General features: G+C 49.0%; 1 protein-coding gene across 3 annotated transcripts in view; it reads right to left on the bottom strand.

Annotated features, from left to right (window-relative positions):
* The window catches only part of AGAP1 (ArfGAP with GTPase domain, ankyrin repeat and PH domain 1), a 562113-nt gene that overhangs the window by 152930 nt on the left and 391071 nt on the right, over positions 1-18112 (bottom strand). For 2 of the 3 annotated variants that reach the window (XM_029224416.1, XM_029224418.1), the window contains exon 12: positions 9667-9825. The exons of the other annotated variant lie outside the window; for it this stretch is intronic. In XM_029224416.1, coding sequence (XP_029080249.1) covers positions 9667-9825 — 159 coding nt within the window. The remainder of the gene's footprint in view (positions 1-9666; positions 9826-18112) is intronic. 3 annotated transcript variants of the gene reach the window in all.

Raw genomic sequence — 18112 nt, forward strand, 5'->3', positions numbered from 1 at the left:
CTGCTGAACGGAGGGACCCAACATCCGGGAGAATCTGACGGTACAGGAAGCAGACAGGGTAACTGCAGAGGCAGAGTGCTTTGGAAGTGAGAGGTGATGGGTCCAGAGGTGGAAGGAGCGACACTTCACAAGGGCAGGGACCCCCCCCCCCCAATCCCCTGGCCAGCAGGAAGCAGCGCAGAGGCTGCAGCTCCAGGTGCAGCTGGGGTGTGGGGTTGGGAAGATGAGTATGTGCCTTCCCCTATTTCACTGGTGAGACTTAAAGAGGGTCATCGGGTGAGGGAGAAAGTGAAAGATTCAAGAGGAAAATTTTTGAAAGAGTCATTTTGAAAAATTATGCTCTATCATATTACTTTACGCTACTTTGTGTCAAAATTGTCCCAATTCCTGTGCTATACGGTAGGTCCTTATTAGTTATCCATTTTATATATAGTAGTGTGTATATGTCTACCCAATACTCTGTAATGACCTATATGGGAAAAGAATCTAAAAAAGAGTGGATATATGTATATGTAGAACTGATTCACTTTGCTGTACAGCAGAAAGTAGCACATCAACTACACTTCAATAAAGGTTAAAAAAAAAATTGTCGGGCTTCCCCGGTGGCGCAGTGGTTGAGAGTCCGCCTGCCGATGCAGGGGACACGGGTTCGTGCCCCGGTCCGGGAAGATCCCACATGCCGTGGAGCGGCTGGGCCCGTGAGCCACAACTACTGAGCCTGCATGTCCGGAGCCTGTGCTCTGCAACGGGAGAGGCCACAACAGTGAGAGGCCCGTGTACCGCAAAAAAAAAAAAAAATTGTCACTATTCTTTCCTGTAACTTTGACCTACTGTTCCGAGTTCAATTCCCTGGACGTACACAGGGTAAGGCTCCTATCTGTTGTTACCTTGACCGCCATTCGCACGCAGTGTTCAACCCCGACCCCAGCTCCAGAAGAGTGGATCTCAATCCCAGCTGCACCTAACAAGCCCCCTGGGAAGATCTGGTGCGCAGGCTCCACCCCAGGGCCAAAGAAGCCCATCTCCAGCCCTTGGCCCCAGGAGCTAGTACTTTTGAAAAGCACCCTCCAGAGCAGGACCAGGGACGCCCCTGCCCCAGAGGCCCCTCCCACCTCCCAATTCCTCCATCCTTATCTCTGACGTGGGTTCCAGAGCCTTCTCTACATCCCCATCCACTGCTGTGAACAATCCCCATTTGCCAGTGTCCTTCTGGAAATGTGGTCCCACAAAAGAGACCTCTCCTTCTCTTAGGGCAGAGTAAGTCTCGACGGCATTTCGGCAGATGAGCTACACCCAGGTCAGCCTCGTCGAGGCAGGGTTCCCCATTCTACGTGTGCACAATTGGTTGGCTGAATCTGAATGCAGGATATTTATCTTAGTTTCACTTTGTCGGCCCTGACCCATTTTGTGGTCTCTGAATAGGGAGGATGCTGAGATTACGCCCGCCAACGTGTGTCGTCCGCGCGTCCTCAACACAGGCCGACGGTCAAGGCCACCCCGGGTCTCCCTCAGGCAGAGTTCTTGGGGCAGCTGAGCGTGGTGGTTCAAAGTACAGCACAGTGGAGGCTGAGACACAGCCTGAGATGGAATCCAGCCTTGGCCACCGGCCTGCTGCCACCTCTGTTTCCTCATCTCAGATGGGGATGGCACTAGCCCTCCTCTTCCGGGTCCTCGTGCCTGACAGGCAGGGAGTGCTGGATGGAGGTCATGTGACATCATCACTGGTCGTGGCAGTTCTGCTGCCACGGGGCTGGTACAACCCCCGCCTTCTGCCTCGGGGGACGGTCTGGGAAGCTGAGTTGAAAGTCTCGCTGCGGGCAAGGCACTGCTTGGGTTGGCTGTAGTCATTCTCTCAAGAAAGGAAACGGCCTCCCTTTTCTTTGGGAAGGATTATCATTTAATTCACGGTGGAGCACAGTGACGGTGGCTGCTAGGGTCCATAAAACCCAAGTCTTCATTGTTCAGACCAGGGTTTCTGGACCTCGGCGCTACTGACTTTGGACCAGATGGTCCTCTGTCGTGCGGAGCTGCCCTGTGCACTGCAGGGCGTTCACAAGCTTCTCTGGCTTCACCCACTCGATTGCAGTAGAAAACCCCTCCAACCCCCCTCAACTGTGACAACCTAAACTGTCTCCAGACACTGCCAAATGTCCCCAGGGGAGGGACACACAAAATCACCCCTGGTTGAGAACCACTGGTCTAGATGAAGATACCGAGGGCCAGAGAGACCAAAAGATATGGTCCAGGTACCGTAGCAACTGGCAATGGTATCCTGCTCTAACATCTGTTTAAAATGATTTCTAGACATTTGCCAGGCAGCAAGAGAATTGCTGGCCTGCAGGTATGCAATCTCCTGCTCCCGGTCTGATATTGGGGCAGCGTTTCCCCTAGTCAGCACCTGCTGCTAGAAATAGTTGTTAGGAAGGAACTGAGGAGGCAAAGTACAAAGTAACGACGTTCTGATTGGGAGGAAAAAAATACACCTTTTACCCCCTGCGGCCAGATACCCTAGGAAGCTTCTGCTTTCTCCTCGGTCCCATGCAGAGAAAGGGAAGCAGGTTCTGCCTGCAGAAGGGAACTGGGGTCATCCCTTTAATTAGGCCGACGAGCCTGGTGGGGGGAACAGACCGCAGCGGCCGAGACCGGGCGTGCCCAGCTTTGAGATGAGAGCCCACAGGTCCTTTAATACTGAGCTTAGCTGAAGGTTGATGACAACCCCCAGGGAATGGTTTCTGAACGCCAGCCAAGATTTGGGAGAAACAGATGAGAAAGGCAAAGTGCAGCAGAAGTGAGAGAAGGGAAAATGTCTACCTCCCCTTAAAAAGCAAGCTCTATGAAAAGATAAACAATTTTTATGATACGTTGTTTTAATACTAAGAATTCATTTCTCCTTGAAAAAAAAATAGCAGAGGGGAAAACTACAAGCTTTGGAATCAGAAAGACCTGGGTTTGAATTCTGGCTATTAAGAGTGTGGTCTTAAGATTCTCGACCTTTTGGAACCTCACTTATGAAACAGGGATAATGAGTCTCAGGAAATGGGCATTAGATGTCAAGCTCCTGACACAGAGACGCAGCTGTACAAATTCAGACTCTACGTAAGATGGCCAAACAGGCACATGAAAAGATGCTCAACATCGCTAATTATTAGAGAAATGCAAATCAAAACTACAATGAGGTATTAACCCACACCAGTCAGAATGCCCATCATCAAAAAATCTACAAACAATAAATGCTGGAGAGGGTGTGGAGAAAAGGGAACCCTCCTCCACTGATGGTGGGAATGTAAATTGGTGCAGCCACTATGGGGAACCATCCTCCACTGATGGTGGGAATGTAAACTGGTGCAGCCACTATGGGGAACAGTATGGAGATTCCTTAAAAAAACTAAAAATACAGCTAACCGTATGATCCTGCAATCCCACTCCTGGGCATATATCCAGAGAAAACTCTAATTTGAAAAGATAAATGCACCCCCAATGTTCATAGCAGCACTATTTACAATAGCCAGGACATGGAAGCAACCTAAATGTCCATTGACAGATGAATGGATAGAGATGTGGTATACATATAAATGGAATATTACTCAGTTACAAAAAGAATGAAATAATACCATTTGCAAAAACGTGGATGGACCTAGAAAATATCATACTAAGTGAAGTAAGTCAGATAAAGACAAATATCGTATGATATAACTTACAGGTGGAATCTGCAAAAATGCTACGGCTGAATTTATTTAGAAAACAGACAGACTCACAGACATAGGAAACAAACTTATGGTTACCAAAGGGGAAACAGGGGGTATAAATTAGGAATTTGGGATTAATAGATACATACTACTGTACACAAAACACAACAAAGACCTACTGTATAGCACAGGAAACTACATTCAGTATCTCGTAATAACCTATAATGGAAAACAATCCAAAAAAGAATAGATATATATGTATAACTGAATCACTCTGCTGTACACCTGAAACTAACACAATATTGTAAATCAACTATACTTGAATTAAAAAGGAAAAAAAAAAAGTGAGCTGTAGTGTCACACTACCGCCACCTGCTGGTCACACGATAAAATTGTTAGCATAGAATCCAAGAAGAGAAAAAAAAAGTGCTCAAGCTGTAAAAATTAAAATTAATGAACTGACAGTAAACCTTCCCAGAACCCAAAGTTACGGCATGCTCTCTGTAATCTCAAATGCAGGGCTGCCTGCCCCTCCTGGGGCTGGCTCTATGAGAAAGGAGAAACCAAAGGAAGTGCAGGACACAACGACAAGAGCTGAAACCTGTGTTTCTAACTTCTACCATTAAAACAAGCCTTGTAAAAAATGTCCATCATGACAAAAGATATTTAAAAGTTAGCAAAAATGCAAGCGCTTCAGATTCAAGATTGGTTGTCTAATAACCATAGATTCTGGTGGGAAGATGTGTGGTTAAATGGTTAGAAGGCAATGGGCACACACACACCTTCCATGTGGAAGAGTGAAAGATGGGTATGGTTTTTATACTTGGGGCTGACAAGGCTGGACGGTGGCCTGGTGGAGGCAGGTGGAAGTGAAATGTTCAAGAGTCATCTGAAGCAGTGCAGTACTGCCGGTGATGGGCAGCCAGGGTGGCAGAAGATTAACTCTTGGGACGAAGCAATCAGAGATGGGGTGGAGCCATCAGAACAACCTGACAGTCAAGAGGAGCGGGGAGTTTGGCTGCCACGGCAACGATCACCACTGAGACCTTCAGCCCACAGCTGGCAGTGGCAGGAGATGGTGTGGCAGGCTGCCAGGACCCCTCGCAGATGGATGCACAGGGTTCAAGGCACTGGCTCGGGCCCTCAGCACAGGTGGGATGCACCCGAAAATGCATTTTGCCTCGGAGCAAGATATGACAACTAAGTATACTACAAATGACCCCCCCGGGGGTCCCCTGCCACCCACAGTCATACTAACTCTTGGCTAGCACTTCTAGAGAAAATTACCTATAGAGAAATGCTTAATCAAAAAAAAAAAAATCACAGGCTCGCAATGAAATTGCAGAGAATTCTCAGCCAATAGTTGTTGCAGAGATAATTGTTCTGAATCTATCAATAAAGCTGAGCTGCCCCTTCATTGACTGCAAACACCAATTTCTTTCACCCAGGATTATAAGTTGGTGTTCACAGGCTCACTCCTGCCATTACCGTGATAAACAGTTTAAGCCACAACAGGGTCTGACATGTAGATCAATTCTGGGTCCATAAAGAATCTACACAAGAGGTTCCAGGACAGGAATTTACAGCCACCAGTTTTTATTCTCTCTTGCTGCAAAAATTACTTCTGTCAAACACTTAGGAGAGTGAGGAAAAATGTAAAAAAATTAATTTTTCATGTACTACTGGAACAGCCTTTTTCAACGCAGGACCTCAAGATGAATATGTTTCTGCATTTAAAAAATTACGCTGAGCAGCATGAGGTGCTTAGTCGGAGTGGGACCCAATCCTCTGTGCTGCAAGCTGGCAGACAGCAATCTGAAACCCTGAGCTGAGCTGTCTGCATTTCCTCTAAGGGCAGATGCGGGTCTCACGTTAGCAACGCCAAATTATATTAGACATCTAATTTTAAACCTCAGGTACTTAAATGTAAAACCTTACAGCAGTAATAGTCATAAAGCAGTGGGGCATTGCATTTCACAGAATGGATTCTTCCTTTTTCCCCCCTTAATTTAACCAGAACCTCCTGTTTTGTAGTTTCACACACCACAAAGTCATCTATCTAATTAGGAGTTGCTCACAGCTGCTTAAAAGACAGAAACCCCCAGGGTACCTGTGCATCTAAAGGGGAAGACTTTACAGAGTTCTCTGGAGCCAAAGTCTTAATTTACTGTGGACAAGGGGGCAGGGAAAAATGGAACCCCAATGTCATGTATTATCATGTACAATAAAAATGTGGGACAATGGGAAGGCATATTCACCAACACATGGTCATTTGGATTCAAAAGCTGCTTACTTCTCCCTGTCCCTGCTGCTAGCACAGTGTAAGCTTTTTTATGACCCTGACATCCAAACCAGAGACTGGGGTGAGGGAGAGAAGATGATTAAAAAAAAAAAAAAAAAAGAGGGTGGAGTTTGTATTTCACTGCGACGTAAAGAGAAAAAGCATGACAGAGAGCTCTTAATCGTTGTTTGTTTCTTTTGTGATTATTTTCCAAGCATGGCAGGGAACGTGGATGCCCAAGTTGAGGTCTTGAAATCCATTCATAAATGTGTTTTCTTGAAGTCAGCTGTCAGATCCTGTGCCCTGATTTTACTAACAACTGCTCGGCGTCTGGCAGGATGGTACTAACGGGAGGGAAGCCAGGACGTTACTCTGGCCACAGGCAGACAGGGCTACTCCACATGCAGGTGGAGCCGAATGGCCCAGGACTCCTGACAACGTGCACTCTGACCCAGGAAGTCTTGCTGGAGCCTGGGACTCTGCATTTCTAGGCAACTCCCAGGGGCTGTCAGATACAAGTCAGTCTGTGGACCACACTCAGAAGCAAGGATTTCGAGCAATGGTTCTCAAACTTCAGCATGCAGCATCATTCCGTGGAGGGTTTGCTGGCACAAAGGTTGCTGGGCCCCACCCCTGAGTTTCAGATTCAGTGGGTCTGGGATGGGACTTACGAATCTGCATTTCTAACCAGTTCCCAGGGGATGCTGCCGCCACAGGTCTGGGAAGCATATCTTGAGAAGTGCTGACGTAGACTCTAAGGCCTAGAATCAGGCCACCTGGGTTCACATCCACCCTTACCAGGACGTGACTCTGGACAAGCAATATTGAACCCTTCTGTACCAGAGTCTCCCCACCTGGAAAATGGAGCTAAGAGCAGTATCCACTCCACGGGGATCAAATGCGATAATCCATATGAAGCCCTCAATAAATATTAGCTCTTGCTATCATTACTACTGTTTCTCTTTTCAATCATATCTTGGGTGTGACATACCATCCATCCTTCGAAAATACAGGCGTCAAGGAAGATGCCTGAGAAACTATAGGAATCTTACTTCTGTACAACATTCTGTTTTCTCTCTGGATCTTTGCAATTTAAAATGTCAGCTGTAAGCCTTAAAATAAGATGCTAATTAATTGTGCGATTCTGACCCCTTAATACTCATCTCTCTTCTTCCTCTCTGTCCTCATTTTCCTGCATTCCAACTAATACCTTGCACTTCCTTGTGGCCCCTCAACTGTTCCACGTTGCCCTTTCCTCCTCTTCAAGTCTCTGTCCAAACTGCCTTCATGTTTAGAACAACTTCCTCCTGTGGTTTTGCACACACACAATCCATCTGGTTCTTGAAACACTGCTCAAGTTTCAGTCTCTTTGGGAAGTTTTCCTTGATTAACTCTCTCCATCCTTAAACTACCTGCACAATTTCACCCCGGGCTTTCTCCATCCACATCCCGCAGTAGGCTCGTACCAGGGCACAGACTGGTTTCTCATCTCCTGTGTTCACGGTTCAAGCTCTGGGGCATCAGGAAGCCTAGCTAGTCCAGTCTTTCACAAACACACAATGTGATAGAACAATGGACACCCGGGGCGTTGGCATGTGAGAAATCGATCTGTAAATTTAAAAAGAGCGTTCACCCGTAGGCAACCTCAGTCATACAGGTACTTTATAAATATGCCCGTACGGACCAATACGATCACCTTCCGTGGGAAGAGGCTTCTCAGCAAATCAAGGGTCTGGCACTCACGGAGTCCCTGATGTGACGGTGTGGAGGTGCCTTGGCATACACACATGACCAGATGCAAAGAGCTCTTGGGTAGAGGGAAAGTTAGCTAGGGAGTCTTTATCAAAGAGATAATTATGCGAATGGAATATCTGTAAAGTGTGGATTTTAGGTTAATAGGCTGCTTCCAATGCTTTTTCTGGAGGAATATTCTGAGTGTGGGGGGAGGCAAAGACTTGGGGTGAGGATCTTGCTTAGGAACTTGTTCTTCTATCCCCTCCCCAAATATAACTCCTATGGCGCATAAGGAACAGAACCTAGAGACCGCCGCCCTAATCAGGCTGTGGTGGTGACCCCACAGTTCTCACTCACAAGAGGAAAGCTTTAGAAAGGGTGCTGCCGGGCAAGGCGGTGTGTGCACCAGGCCGGGAAGAGCCAGCTGACGACTCCTGCCCCCCTCAAACGTGGGAGCGCCCCTTCTCAGAGGGTGCCGGAATGAACCCACTCAGACAGTAAGGGTAATGCTCGTCGAAAAACGGCTGCATTTCCAAGTATTTGATAATGCAATTAAGCATGTGAACTGCCTGCCCCCCTAAAAAAAAGTAACCATGGCAACCACAGTAGATGCTCAGTGACAGAAGCCACAGACGGACACTGCCCTGCATACCTACTGACCACGCAAGGGAGAGAAGAACACACCCATTTAAGATTAGAACACGGAGGCTTGCAGAGGTCAAGGCCACCTGCTCGGCGGGTCGGAGGGCCTCTGCCTGGAGCACGGACGTGTCTGCTGAGAAGGCCCGCACCAGGCCTGCCGGGGCACCTGACGACTATGAACGCACAGCTGTCGCGTTACAAGGGAATAAACTGTACGCGGTTAATTTATAATGACTTTAGCCTCTTCATTGAGCGTCTTAAGGTGCTGTCATGATTTCAGACGAAAGGTGGAAAGCCCAGTCCCTGAAGAGGCTGGAGGTAGGCGTTCGTTCTCTACCGAAGCATCCTGTTTTGTCTGAGGAAGAAGCCGGGAGCGTGCTGGGCACAGGGCAATGCCGTCCGTACGCCCCAGGCCCGCGCCGCTACGGCACCCGCTGGAGCTGCCTTCCGAGACCTCACTCCTCCTTGGTTTGCAGATGCCTTTTCTTTAAGGCCTCTGCTCGGCGGTGTCTGATGGAGGAGCATGGAGTAACTAGAAATAAGATGATGTTTATCCAAAGCACACGTCCTGCCGCAGCAGCTCTGGGTCCACCTGATGCTGAATCTTTTAATTAGGACAAATTATGCTAATATTACTCTAAAACCCTGTCTGAGAGATGACACACTACAGTGGGAATTCCTTAAATACCGGTGAACAGGTCATAGACAAAATGCCACAGGCAAAGCATGCTGTGGTAAAGTGCAGCCTCAACGCTGCATAATTCACGCACTCGCACATTTGTCAAGGTAGTTTTTCCAGTGTGCACATTTGTTTCCCTAGAAGCTGCCCACACTTTAAAAAAAAAAAAAAAAAGCCAAGAGGGAAGACTCTCCAAAACTTAGATGATATACCAGGAATCTTGGAAAACGGATAAGGAGAATGAATTATGTGTTTTCCTTTGATGCAAAAACACCGCAAAGCCTAACCACATAAAATGCACACTAATGATGGAAAGTGTAGGCCACATCATGTAGGAAAGTGTGATCAGGGGCATACCACCTGCAGTCGGGTCTCAGCCCTGCCTGCCGTCTCAGTTTCCAAATCTGTCAAGTGGGAACGAACATCTACTGCTCCCTGCACCAAAGAAGGTCACGAGATGCTGTGGGTGAGACAGCCGATCAAGGATAAAGCGCTCCATGGGTGGAAGGCGGGCCAGGCATCGTCGACAGGGTGGCCGCCCTCAGAGCGGAGCTCGGAGAGCTCGGGGCGCCACGTCCAGCCCCTGGTGTACAACCGAGGACCGCGAGGTGGCCGCAGGTCCGTGGGGCTGTGCCCTCTCTTACCACTGCTGATGGCTGAGTTTGCAATGACCGTAGCCTCGCTCCACTGGTCGGCACTGGAGACAGAGTAGGACCGTTGCTGCATGCCGTCCGGTCGGCTGTTGAAGGAGCCCAGGCTGACGCCGCTCGCCATCTGAGACCCAGGCGCACTAGTGACATTCCCTAGGAATAAACAAGTCAGGTGAACACCAGCGCGCACTGCACACCCGAACCGGCACGAGTTAGTCTAGGGGCTTACACGCCTGCACACCGTGGACCTGACACCAAGAGCAGCCGGCGTCCCGATACAGGGCAAGTGGAAGCATCACATGGAACAATGTTCCAGAGGAAAATAGGGTGAAGCAGGTCTTATGGTGCTTGACAAAGGAACCCGATGCTTCCGACGGCTACACCCACCACAATCCAAGACAAAGATGCACACCACCACCACCGCCATCTCTAGATGGAGTAGCGGTGAAGACAAAAGACCCACTTTTGGGAAAAGCGATATTCCCGGCAGGCCAGCGAGCCGGGCACTGAAGGAGCCCTGCTGCATCCACACATCAATGGAAATGAAATGATCACCAGTCGGGGGTCAACTGTCTGATACCAGAGGATTACTTTCGCGGGGAAGCTATACTTTATGATCAACACAAATCAAAGTTGCCAGATGCGACATCGCTGGAAACGCAGACTCTTCGACCAGGTAAGTTTACTCTTAACCTTGAGAAGACCACGCAGAGGAAAAATAACCTTAGCAACTTCGCAGCACGCACACAGACTGCGATGGAAAATGGTTCCATCGTATACTTAATGATTTGAATCAGTTGCTCGACATCAAAATGAATTATGATCTATCTGGTCACACCAATTTTAGACTCAAAAACATAATTAAGTGCCTTTCTCTAAAGCTCAGCCAATCATACCTTGCTGCCAATGAGTTCGTTTGTTAGATCTGTAGGCAGATGTTCAAAGGTATTAGGTTTCTTTTTTTTAAACGTTCCTCCCATTGTTTTAGTTTGGAACCAATTAAGTTCAAAATTGTTTTCATAGAAGGTTTTCATAGCACAAGATTTTAAATACACAGACCGTATTAGTAGTTCCCCAATCTGGCCAATTACCAGAATTACCCGTGGAGCTTTTTAAAAATAGAGGCTTCAAGAAATTCAAATTTCGATTCAGGAGGTCGGGGGATAGAGCTTGAGGGGATACGCATTTTCAAAGGGACTTCGGTGATTCTGGTGAGCAGCCAGAGGTAGGAACCAGGGCTCCACCACAAACAAGGTCCTCACTGTAATCGCACAGAGCATCCGGAAGTGACAAAAATCATCAATGAAACACAGACGTGAGCAAATAGGACAAACAAGCGGTTAACGAAGAGGAAGGATTTTGCTTTGAAAAATATATTTCTACCTTAAAAAATGATGCCGATTTTACGCTGTTGTGGGAACTGGGTACATTTTGAATGTCGTAAAAGTAAGTATTCCTAGGCAGCTTTACCGGATTCCAGAAAAAAAGCCAAAAGTACCACCTAAGAAAGGAAGAATGGGAGCCCATATATCTTCCCAAGTGCGGGCCTCATAGCAGAAGCAGCTGCACCGCCTGGGAGCGTCTTCGAAAGGCAGGCTCCCTGGCCTCACCCCCGCCCCTGCTTTTTTTTTTTTTTGCGGTACGCGGGCCTCTCACTGTTGTGGCCTCTCCTGCTGCGGAGCACAGGCTCCGGACGCGCAGGCTCAGCGGCCACGGCTCACGGGCCCAGCCGCTCCGCGGCATGTGGGATCTTCCTGAACCGGGGCACGAACCCGTGTCCCCTGCATCGGCAGGCGGACTCTCAACCACTGCGCCACCAGGGAAGCCCGCCCCTGCTTTTTAATAAGAGCCCCAGGTGACATGTGCACACGTAAAAATATGAGTGGGCCTGCAGGAGAGCTCTGATTGATTTAAAAACCAAACACTTAAACCAGAAAATAACCATGGACACGAAACAAAAACTACAACGAAAGCTCTTCCCTGCCGCGGACCACTGAGATCAAAGATGCTCCCGGGAAGGGCACCCGCCCTGGCTCCTCGGCTGAGCTGCAGAGGGTCTTGAGCCAGTTTCCCATCTCCCTCCCAACTCTGATGTTCTGATTTTAGGACCTGTCCGAGCCCTAAAAACGCGGAAACTCGTGCATCCTGAATGGCAGCGTCAGCCAGAGCTGGCGCCCGCTCCAGCACCGGTCCTCAGCAGCCTGGGTAGCAGGGCCAGGTGCGTAGCATCTCACAGGTACAGAGTAGCCAAGCCTCAGAGAGGCAGTGCTAAGGGACACACCACAAGCTCCTCCGGGTTCTCTCCACGTGCCATCCATCATTTAGGGCGCCCTGGAGCTGTCTTCTGGGTGCGCTTCTCCTCGGCCAGATCCCTGTACAATAGGACACTGTAACAGCCAGACAGCATGCCCAGCAGCTGACCAGGCGTACCTGTCGGGCAGCATGGCAGGGTCTCCTCCTGACCCTGTGCTGACACCCGCGTCTGCCACCACCTTCTCCCCACACCTTCTATGCCCTACTCCCTTCTGAGGAGGGCACCTGTTGGGTTACCTCTGGCTCCCAGCTGGGCTGAACGAGGGGGAGGTACAGGAGTGTGAAGTGGGGATGTGCATCCCTGGCCCCCCTCCCTGAGCGGGCGCCCTGGGCTAGCTGTCCCTTCGCTGGAGGCTCGCCTGGGCCACCCCCGCCCTCCTTTCCCTTCGGGTCCGTGGTGGTCCTGGTGCCACTCTGCCAGCCCTGGTGCCTGTACTACCTCCTGGCTTCTCTCTGCCCACACCTCTGTCCCTTTGCAAAGAAACCCCTCTGAGCAGGAGGGTGTTGGCCTCTGCCTTCCCTTCCCTGTGGGGATTCTGGTCCCACACGCCCACCATTTAAGAGGGGTTCACAACTCCTCCTGAGGCTCTGAGGCCCCTTCCACTTTCACCACGTGAATTCATAAAAACGCTAACATTAAGGGACTTCCCTGGTGGCACAGGGGTTAAGAATCCACCTGCCAATGCAGGGGACAGGGGTTCAAGCCCTGGTCCGGGAAGATCCCACACGCCGCAGAGAGACTAAGCCTGTGCACCACAACTACTGAGCCCGCGTGCGCCTGGAGCCCGCGTGCCACAACTACTGAGCCCACGTGCCACAACTACTGAGCCCATGAGCCACAACTACTGAGCCCACGTGCCACAACTACTGAGCCTGCGTGCCACAACTACTGAGCCCACGTGCCACAACTACTGAGCCTGTGCGCCTAGAGCCCGTGCTCTGCAACAAGAGAAGCCACCGCAATGAGAAGCTCACGTACCGCAACAAAGAGTAGCCCCTGCTCGCCGCAACTAGAGAAAGCCCACACGCAGCAACAGAGACCCAGTGCAGCCAAAAATAAGTAAGTAAATAGATAAAAACTATTTGTATAAAAAAAGAGCTTTATTTAAAAAAAAAAGCTAACATTTTTATGGTGGGTGGAAGGAAAAGGAAGTGATGGAAAGAGAACCGGAGAAAAAGCACAATGAGAAGCTGCATGTGGGCTGCGACCCCACTCTGAGCCGGGCTCCCTGAGCCCGTGCTGCCCACGGGGACACCTACTGTTTGGTGCGCGTGTCAGGGGGATGATTCCTTCCTCCCTTCAGCGCTCATCTGTACCCCTGACAAGTCGTTATCAAGGGTGGGATTTGTCCACAAAACCTCATTTCATACCACCTGTAGGCACACAAGGCAAAACACCTGAAAAACCAAAAGTAAATTCACCATCCGTCCGCCTCTGGGCAGATGAGGCCAGCAGTGCCCCTTTCCTTGTTCGCTCTGTCTCGGGTGTGGCTCCGAGGACGACCAGCCCCAGACCCTCCTGACATACTCCAGTCAAAAGGTGGAGAGGATTATCTTAGTGCGTCTAGCACTGACTACTTGGTGCCAAAGTCCAGGCATAAGTAGCCACAGGCACCCAGGACAGCCAAGTCCATCTGAGCTCTGGGTCAGGGACGCAGGAAACATTCAAACAGAGACACTGGATAAAGAGGTAGCCTTAGGATGACAAGTTCTTCATCTTAAGGCCAAACGTCTACCAGGGCAAGAGTAGATTCCTTAAAATGTACAAGCTAATGAAAAACCATGTGATGCCGATCACACATCTGGCTTTTAAACTTCCAGCTGTTTGTCGAATGGAATTTCCAGCACGTTCCACTCTGGGCTTTAGCTCCTGAGGGGCCCCCAAAGAACCGAACTGAGATCTCTGGGGTAAAGAAACTCCTGTCAAGGCTGTGTGGTCCTGGTGTCTGATTGCAGAATCCGCACGAAACCCAAAACAGCTGCATGGAATCATTCAGAAAGCCCACCCTGAGGGCCTTCCAGCTGGCGAGGGTCTTCTTATCCCAACCACACCCAATTCCCAATTGTCAGACTAAACAGAGACACCACAACACCATGACTGAATTCTGACCAAATGAATGTGTGTACATGGACACATGGTTATAGAAGTAAAACTTTAAAACAGATCCATAATCTTGGGGCCTGGCGTCTGGGTTGAGCTCACAGATGTGTTTTTGCTTAGAGGGAAATGATTTCTTTTTTAAGTAGAATTAAATTTGAGAGTGTGTGTCTAAAAATCTGTGGTTTCTGGCACTGTTTGAAAAATAAGAATATGTGGCAGCCGCGGGCCTATGTTTATGCTCAGAAACAGTCAGTTGACTCCATGCCTTGCATCTGTCTGGGTTGTGTCTGAATCTACACGGCAAGAAGCCAGGGCCCACACCAGCCCTCCTGTCCCCCCACCCCCAGTTTCACTCAATCACCTGCCTGCCTAGTTCCTGATCTTTGGTGACCACGAGTTACAAAATCTTCCAAAAATATACAGAGGACGATTCTCATTTCAGAAGGAAAACATGTCTCATTTTCTCTCAAGAGAGTATATCTCTTTTTTTATACATGCCCATTCACTTTAATTTCAGTTAAAATGTTTCTGAAAATCAAATAATAAAAGATCAACTGTGACATAAGGAAACAAAAAAAGTTGTGAAGGGTAAGAAATATTGTTTCTGCCCTAAATATATATACTTTGGAGTTCCACAAACAGGTGCTTGCCTGTAAATGTAAATGCATAAAGACACACATTCCAACTCTGAAGCAAACCAGTGGTCCATAGGCTTGGTCACGACACTGTGAGAGTAGCCTTGCTGGCTTAACGTGGCTCATGACACATCTTGTCCCAGGCATGAGCAGTCTTGGGCCAGTGGTCATATTTTGAGGCCTTTCTACTTACTTTGAGTAAATCCTTCAGTCAAAGCAACCAGCTACCCTCCAACTGTTTCATGAATATCTTTAGTAACTGTACAGTTAAAATCTAATGACAGCATTTTATGTCATAATTTCTGATGCTTATTTTCAAGTGCATGCACGCACACACACACCCAACAGAGGCTAGTGCCTAAGTTTATTTCTGTTCCTGAATGAACCTAACTAACTGGTCAAGTAATACTGGCCTGTCCCTGCTTCTGCCCTACGTGTTAGCACTCAGGGAGTGTTCACCACTTTTGAAAACACCTCTAAGCATATAAGGAGATGCTAAGTTTCAAATCACCTTCTCTCCTCTCAGAGTACTCAAGGGTGACCTCTCTCATTGAATGGCAATTCGTTTCACATTAATAAGTTATTAATTAAGGCTGTGGATCTGGAGTTCTCACTTGTGACTTATCTGATTCCCTGAGAGCGAAGGGTCTTAAAATCAAGACCACCTGCGATCAAGTGATGCCTAAACACTGTTCTAAGGGCAGTCAGGGTCAGCCTGAAGTGAGGCAGAGGCCTCGGCGCCCGGTGATCAAGAGAAGAGCTGGGGATCTAAAGCCCAAATGGCCCACAACGATCCACAGAAACACCTCGCTCTGGGCGGGGCGGCTGCCGTGTTGATTAGCTAATCACCGCAGGGGCACACGGTCTGAGAGGAGCCCTGCCCGACCAGGGCCCTGGTGATGCCCAGGGGAGAAAGACTGCTTCCTCTCCCAGGCAGCTGACCACCTAAACCGTACCTGTTTGCTACAGAATTTCAAGAAAACAAGACAAGAGGCTGGGGTCTCTCCAACAGGGGGGACTCAGAATAGGGCTGGAACCTGCTGTCTTTCAGGCACGTCTGTGTTTCTCTAGAGAGAGGAGATTCCACAAGCCAGACTGGGACGTCCCCTCCCCTGGAGCACAGGGGGCAGGTCTAACAACTGGTTCTAGCTCACTGAGCTCCGAGCAGACACAAGGCCTTAACAGGAGGCGGGTGGATGCTCACCTCCCCGAGATGCGCACCAGGGCTGTGCCTGCCTGTGGGTGGGAAGGGCACTTTTCATCTTTCCTTCCCTTCTCTCCCCTCATATCCCCGTCTTCCACCCTCCCTGGGCCTGAGCTCTCCCAGGAGACCCCCTCCCGCTGGTAGACAGGTCCACGGGTCCCTCATGGCATGGCACAAGGGGGTGGCAACTTTTTGTTCTGATGATCTTTTCAGGAATGTCTATGCAGTGTGAACAGACTTGGCTGATGGAGAGACCGTCTTCCTCCAGAGGAGGGCGGATTTGTGTGATGTTGGGATGATAACGTCATGTTCCAGGGCAAAGGCTGGGCAGGCGTGCCTGTACCCCATTATACTGGGGTTTCCTAAGCTCGGGCTTCCTCTCCTGTAATGTGATGCACTGTGTATGCTGGTGTCACCTGGCCCCGAGGGAACTGGTGCACGACACTGCTGAGACTCTGGCCACTGCTACTGCTGTGAGTTAACGAGCTGTCATCTGTCCTGACCCAGGGGTCTCACCATCCAGGACACAGGCAGGCTGGCTGAACTTGCAGGGAGGGTAAAATCGGACCCTGCACGGTCCCGGCCACCAGTTCTAACACCGACCTACTACTACGTTTCCTTGTCTCACTGCATGGAACCCCTGCTGTGCTGGGCACGATGAAGAAGACAGTCCCTGGACCAGCCACCGTCTGGTCCAGGAGAAGGTCTCAGACAAGCCCACGAGTGGCCAAAACGCAGGGCAAGGAATACAAGAGCCGTGAGAAGGTCAAAGAGGCAGGATATCATGCCTGCTGGAAGCTTCAGGAGAAACTTCATGGAACACTGTAGATTTATTTTACACTTTGGAATGGGCCCATCTCTGTAAATAATAATATGGAAAGAGGCGACACTACCTAACACTGTCCCTCTGGATTAAAATCACACCAACATAAACAGATGAATGGATAAAGAAGATGTGGTGTATACACACACACACACACACACACACACACACACAGGAATATTACTCAGCCATACAAAAGAACCACATTTTGCCATTTGCAGCAACATGGATGGACTTGGAGGTCACTATGCTAAGTGAAATAAGTCAGACAGAGAAAGACAAATGCTGTATGATATCACTTAATGTGGAATCTAAAAAATACAACAAATGAGTGAATACAACAAAAAAAGAAGCAGACACACAGATACAGAGAACGAAGCAGCTGTTACCAGTGGGGAGAGGGGAGTAAGTGGTACAAACTATTAGGTATAAAATAAGCTACAAGAATATACTGTACAACACAGGGAATACAGCCAATATTTTATAGTAACTCGAAATGGAGTATAACCTTTAAGAATTGTGACTCACTATATTGTACACCTGTAACTTACATAATATCGTACAGAAACTATACTGTAATAAAAGAAATTAAAAATAAAAAAGGACAAAAAAGTCATACAGACATGCAGAAACAATCCACCAGAACACATGTACAAGAATGTTCATGGCAGAATTATTGAGAATGGCTGAAACGTCCATCCACCCACCATGGGTACCTCATGGTAGATCCACACCGATAAGAATGAATGGCCTCTGACATGGGCCACAACAGGACAGACACCACAGACAGCATGTGGATCCGAAGGAGACAAACACGAGGGCTCCACCTGTCCTGGTCCCATACAACCATACAAGGGGTCAAGCGCAACAGGCAAAGCCCATCTACGGAGTGGGAAATGAGATGACGCTCACCCTCGTGTGTGTGTAGGGGAAGATGTGAAGAGTGATGCGATGGGGCCCGGGGGCTTCCTGGGCTGCCGGCCACGTGCTGCGATTTGACTTATGTGCTGGTCACCCGTACACTTAGCTAGAACTTAGGATTTTGTAAGTGTATGTTAATCAATAAAACTTACCCCCCAACCCCCCAAAAACTCATTTGAATGGTTTGTGAATGCAGAGGTCAGATCAAGAAGTATGAGAGCAAGTCACCAAGGAGCAACGAGACAGTTTCACCGGTGTTACATCCCAAAGAGCGAGTGGCCCAGCCCTACGAAGTGTGGGATACTGGCACCCAGAGGGAGCGAGGCACAAAAGGACCCATTTGGTATTGTCTCAGTGTTTTTTTTTTCCCAAACAGTGCCTGCGTTATGATGACATACGTGGTCGGCTTCCTGGCCCATTCTGAACACAGGACAGTGTGTCCT

This window comes from Monodon monoceros, unplaced genomic scaffold, assembly GCF_005190385.1.
Source record: "Monodon monoceros isolate NGI ecotype Baffin Bay Population unplaced genomic scaffold, NGI_Narwhal_1 Super_Scaffold_16, whole genome shotgun sequence".
Taxonomy (NCBI): domain Eukaryota; kingdom Metazoa; phylum Chordata; class Mammalia; order Artiodactyla; family Monodontidae; genus Monodon; species Monodon monoceros.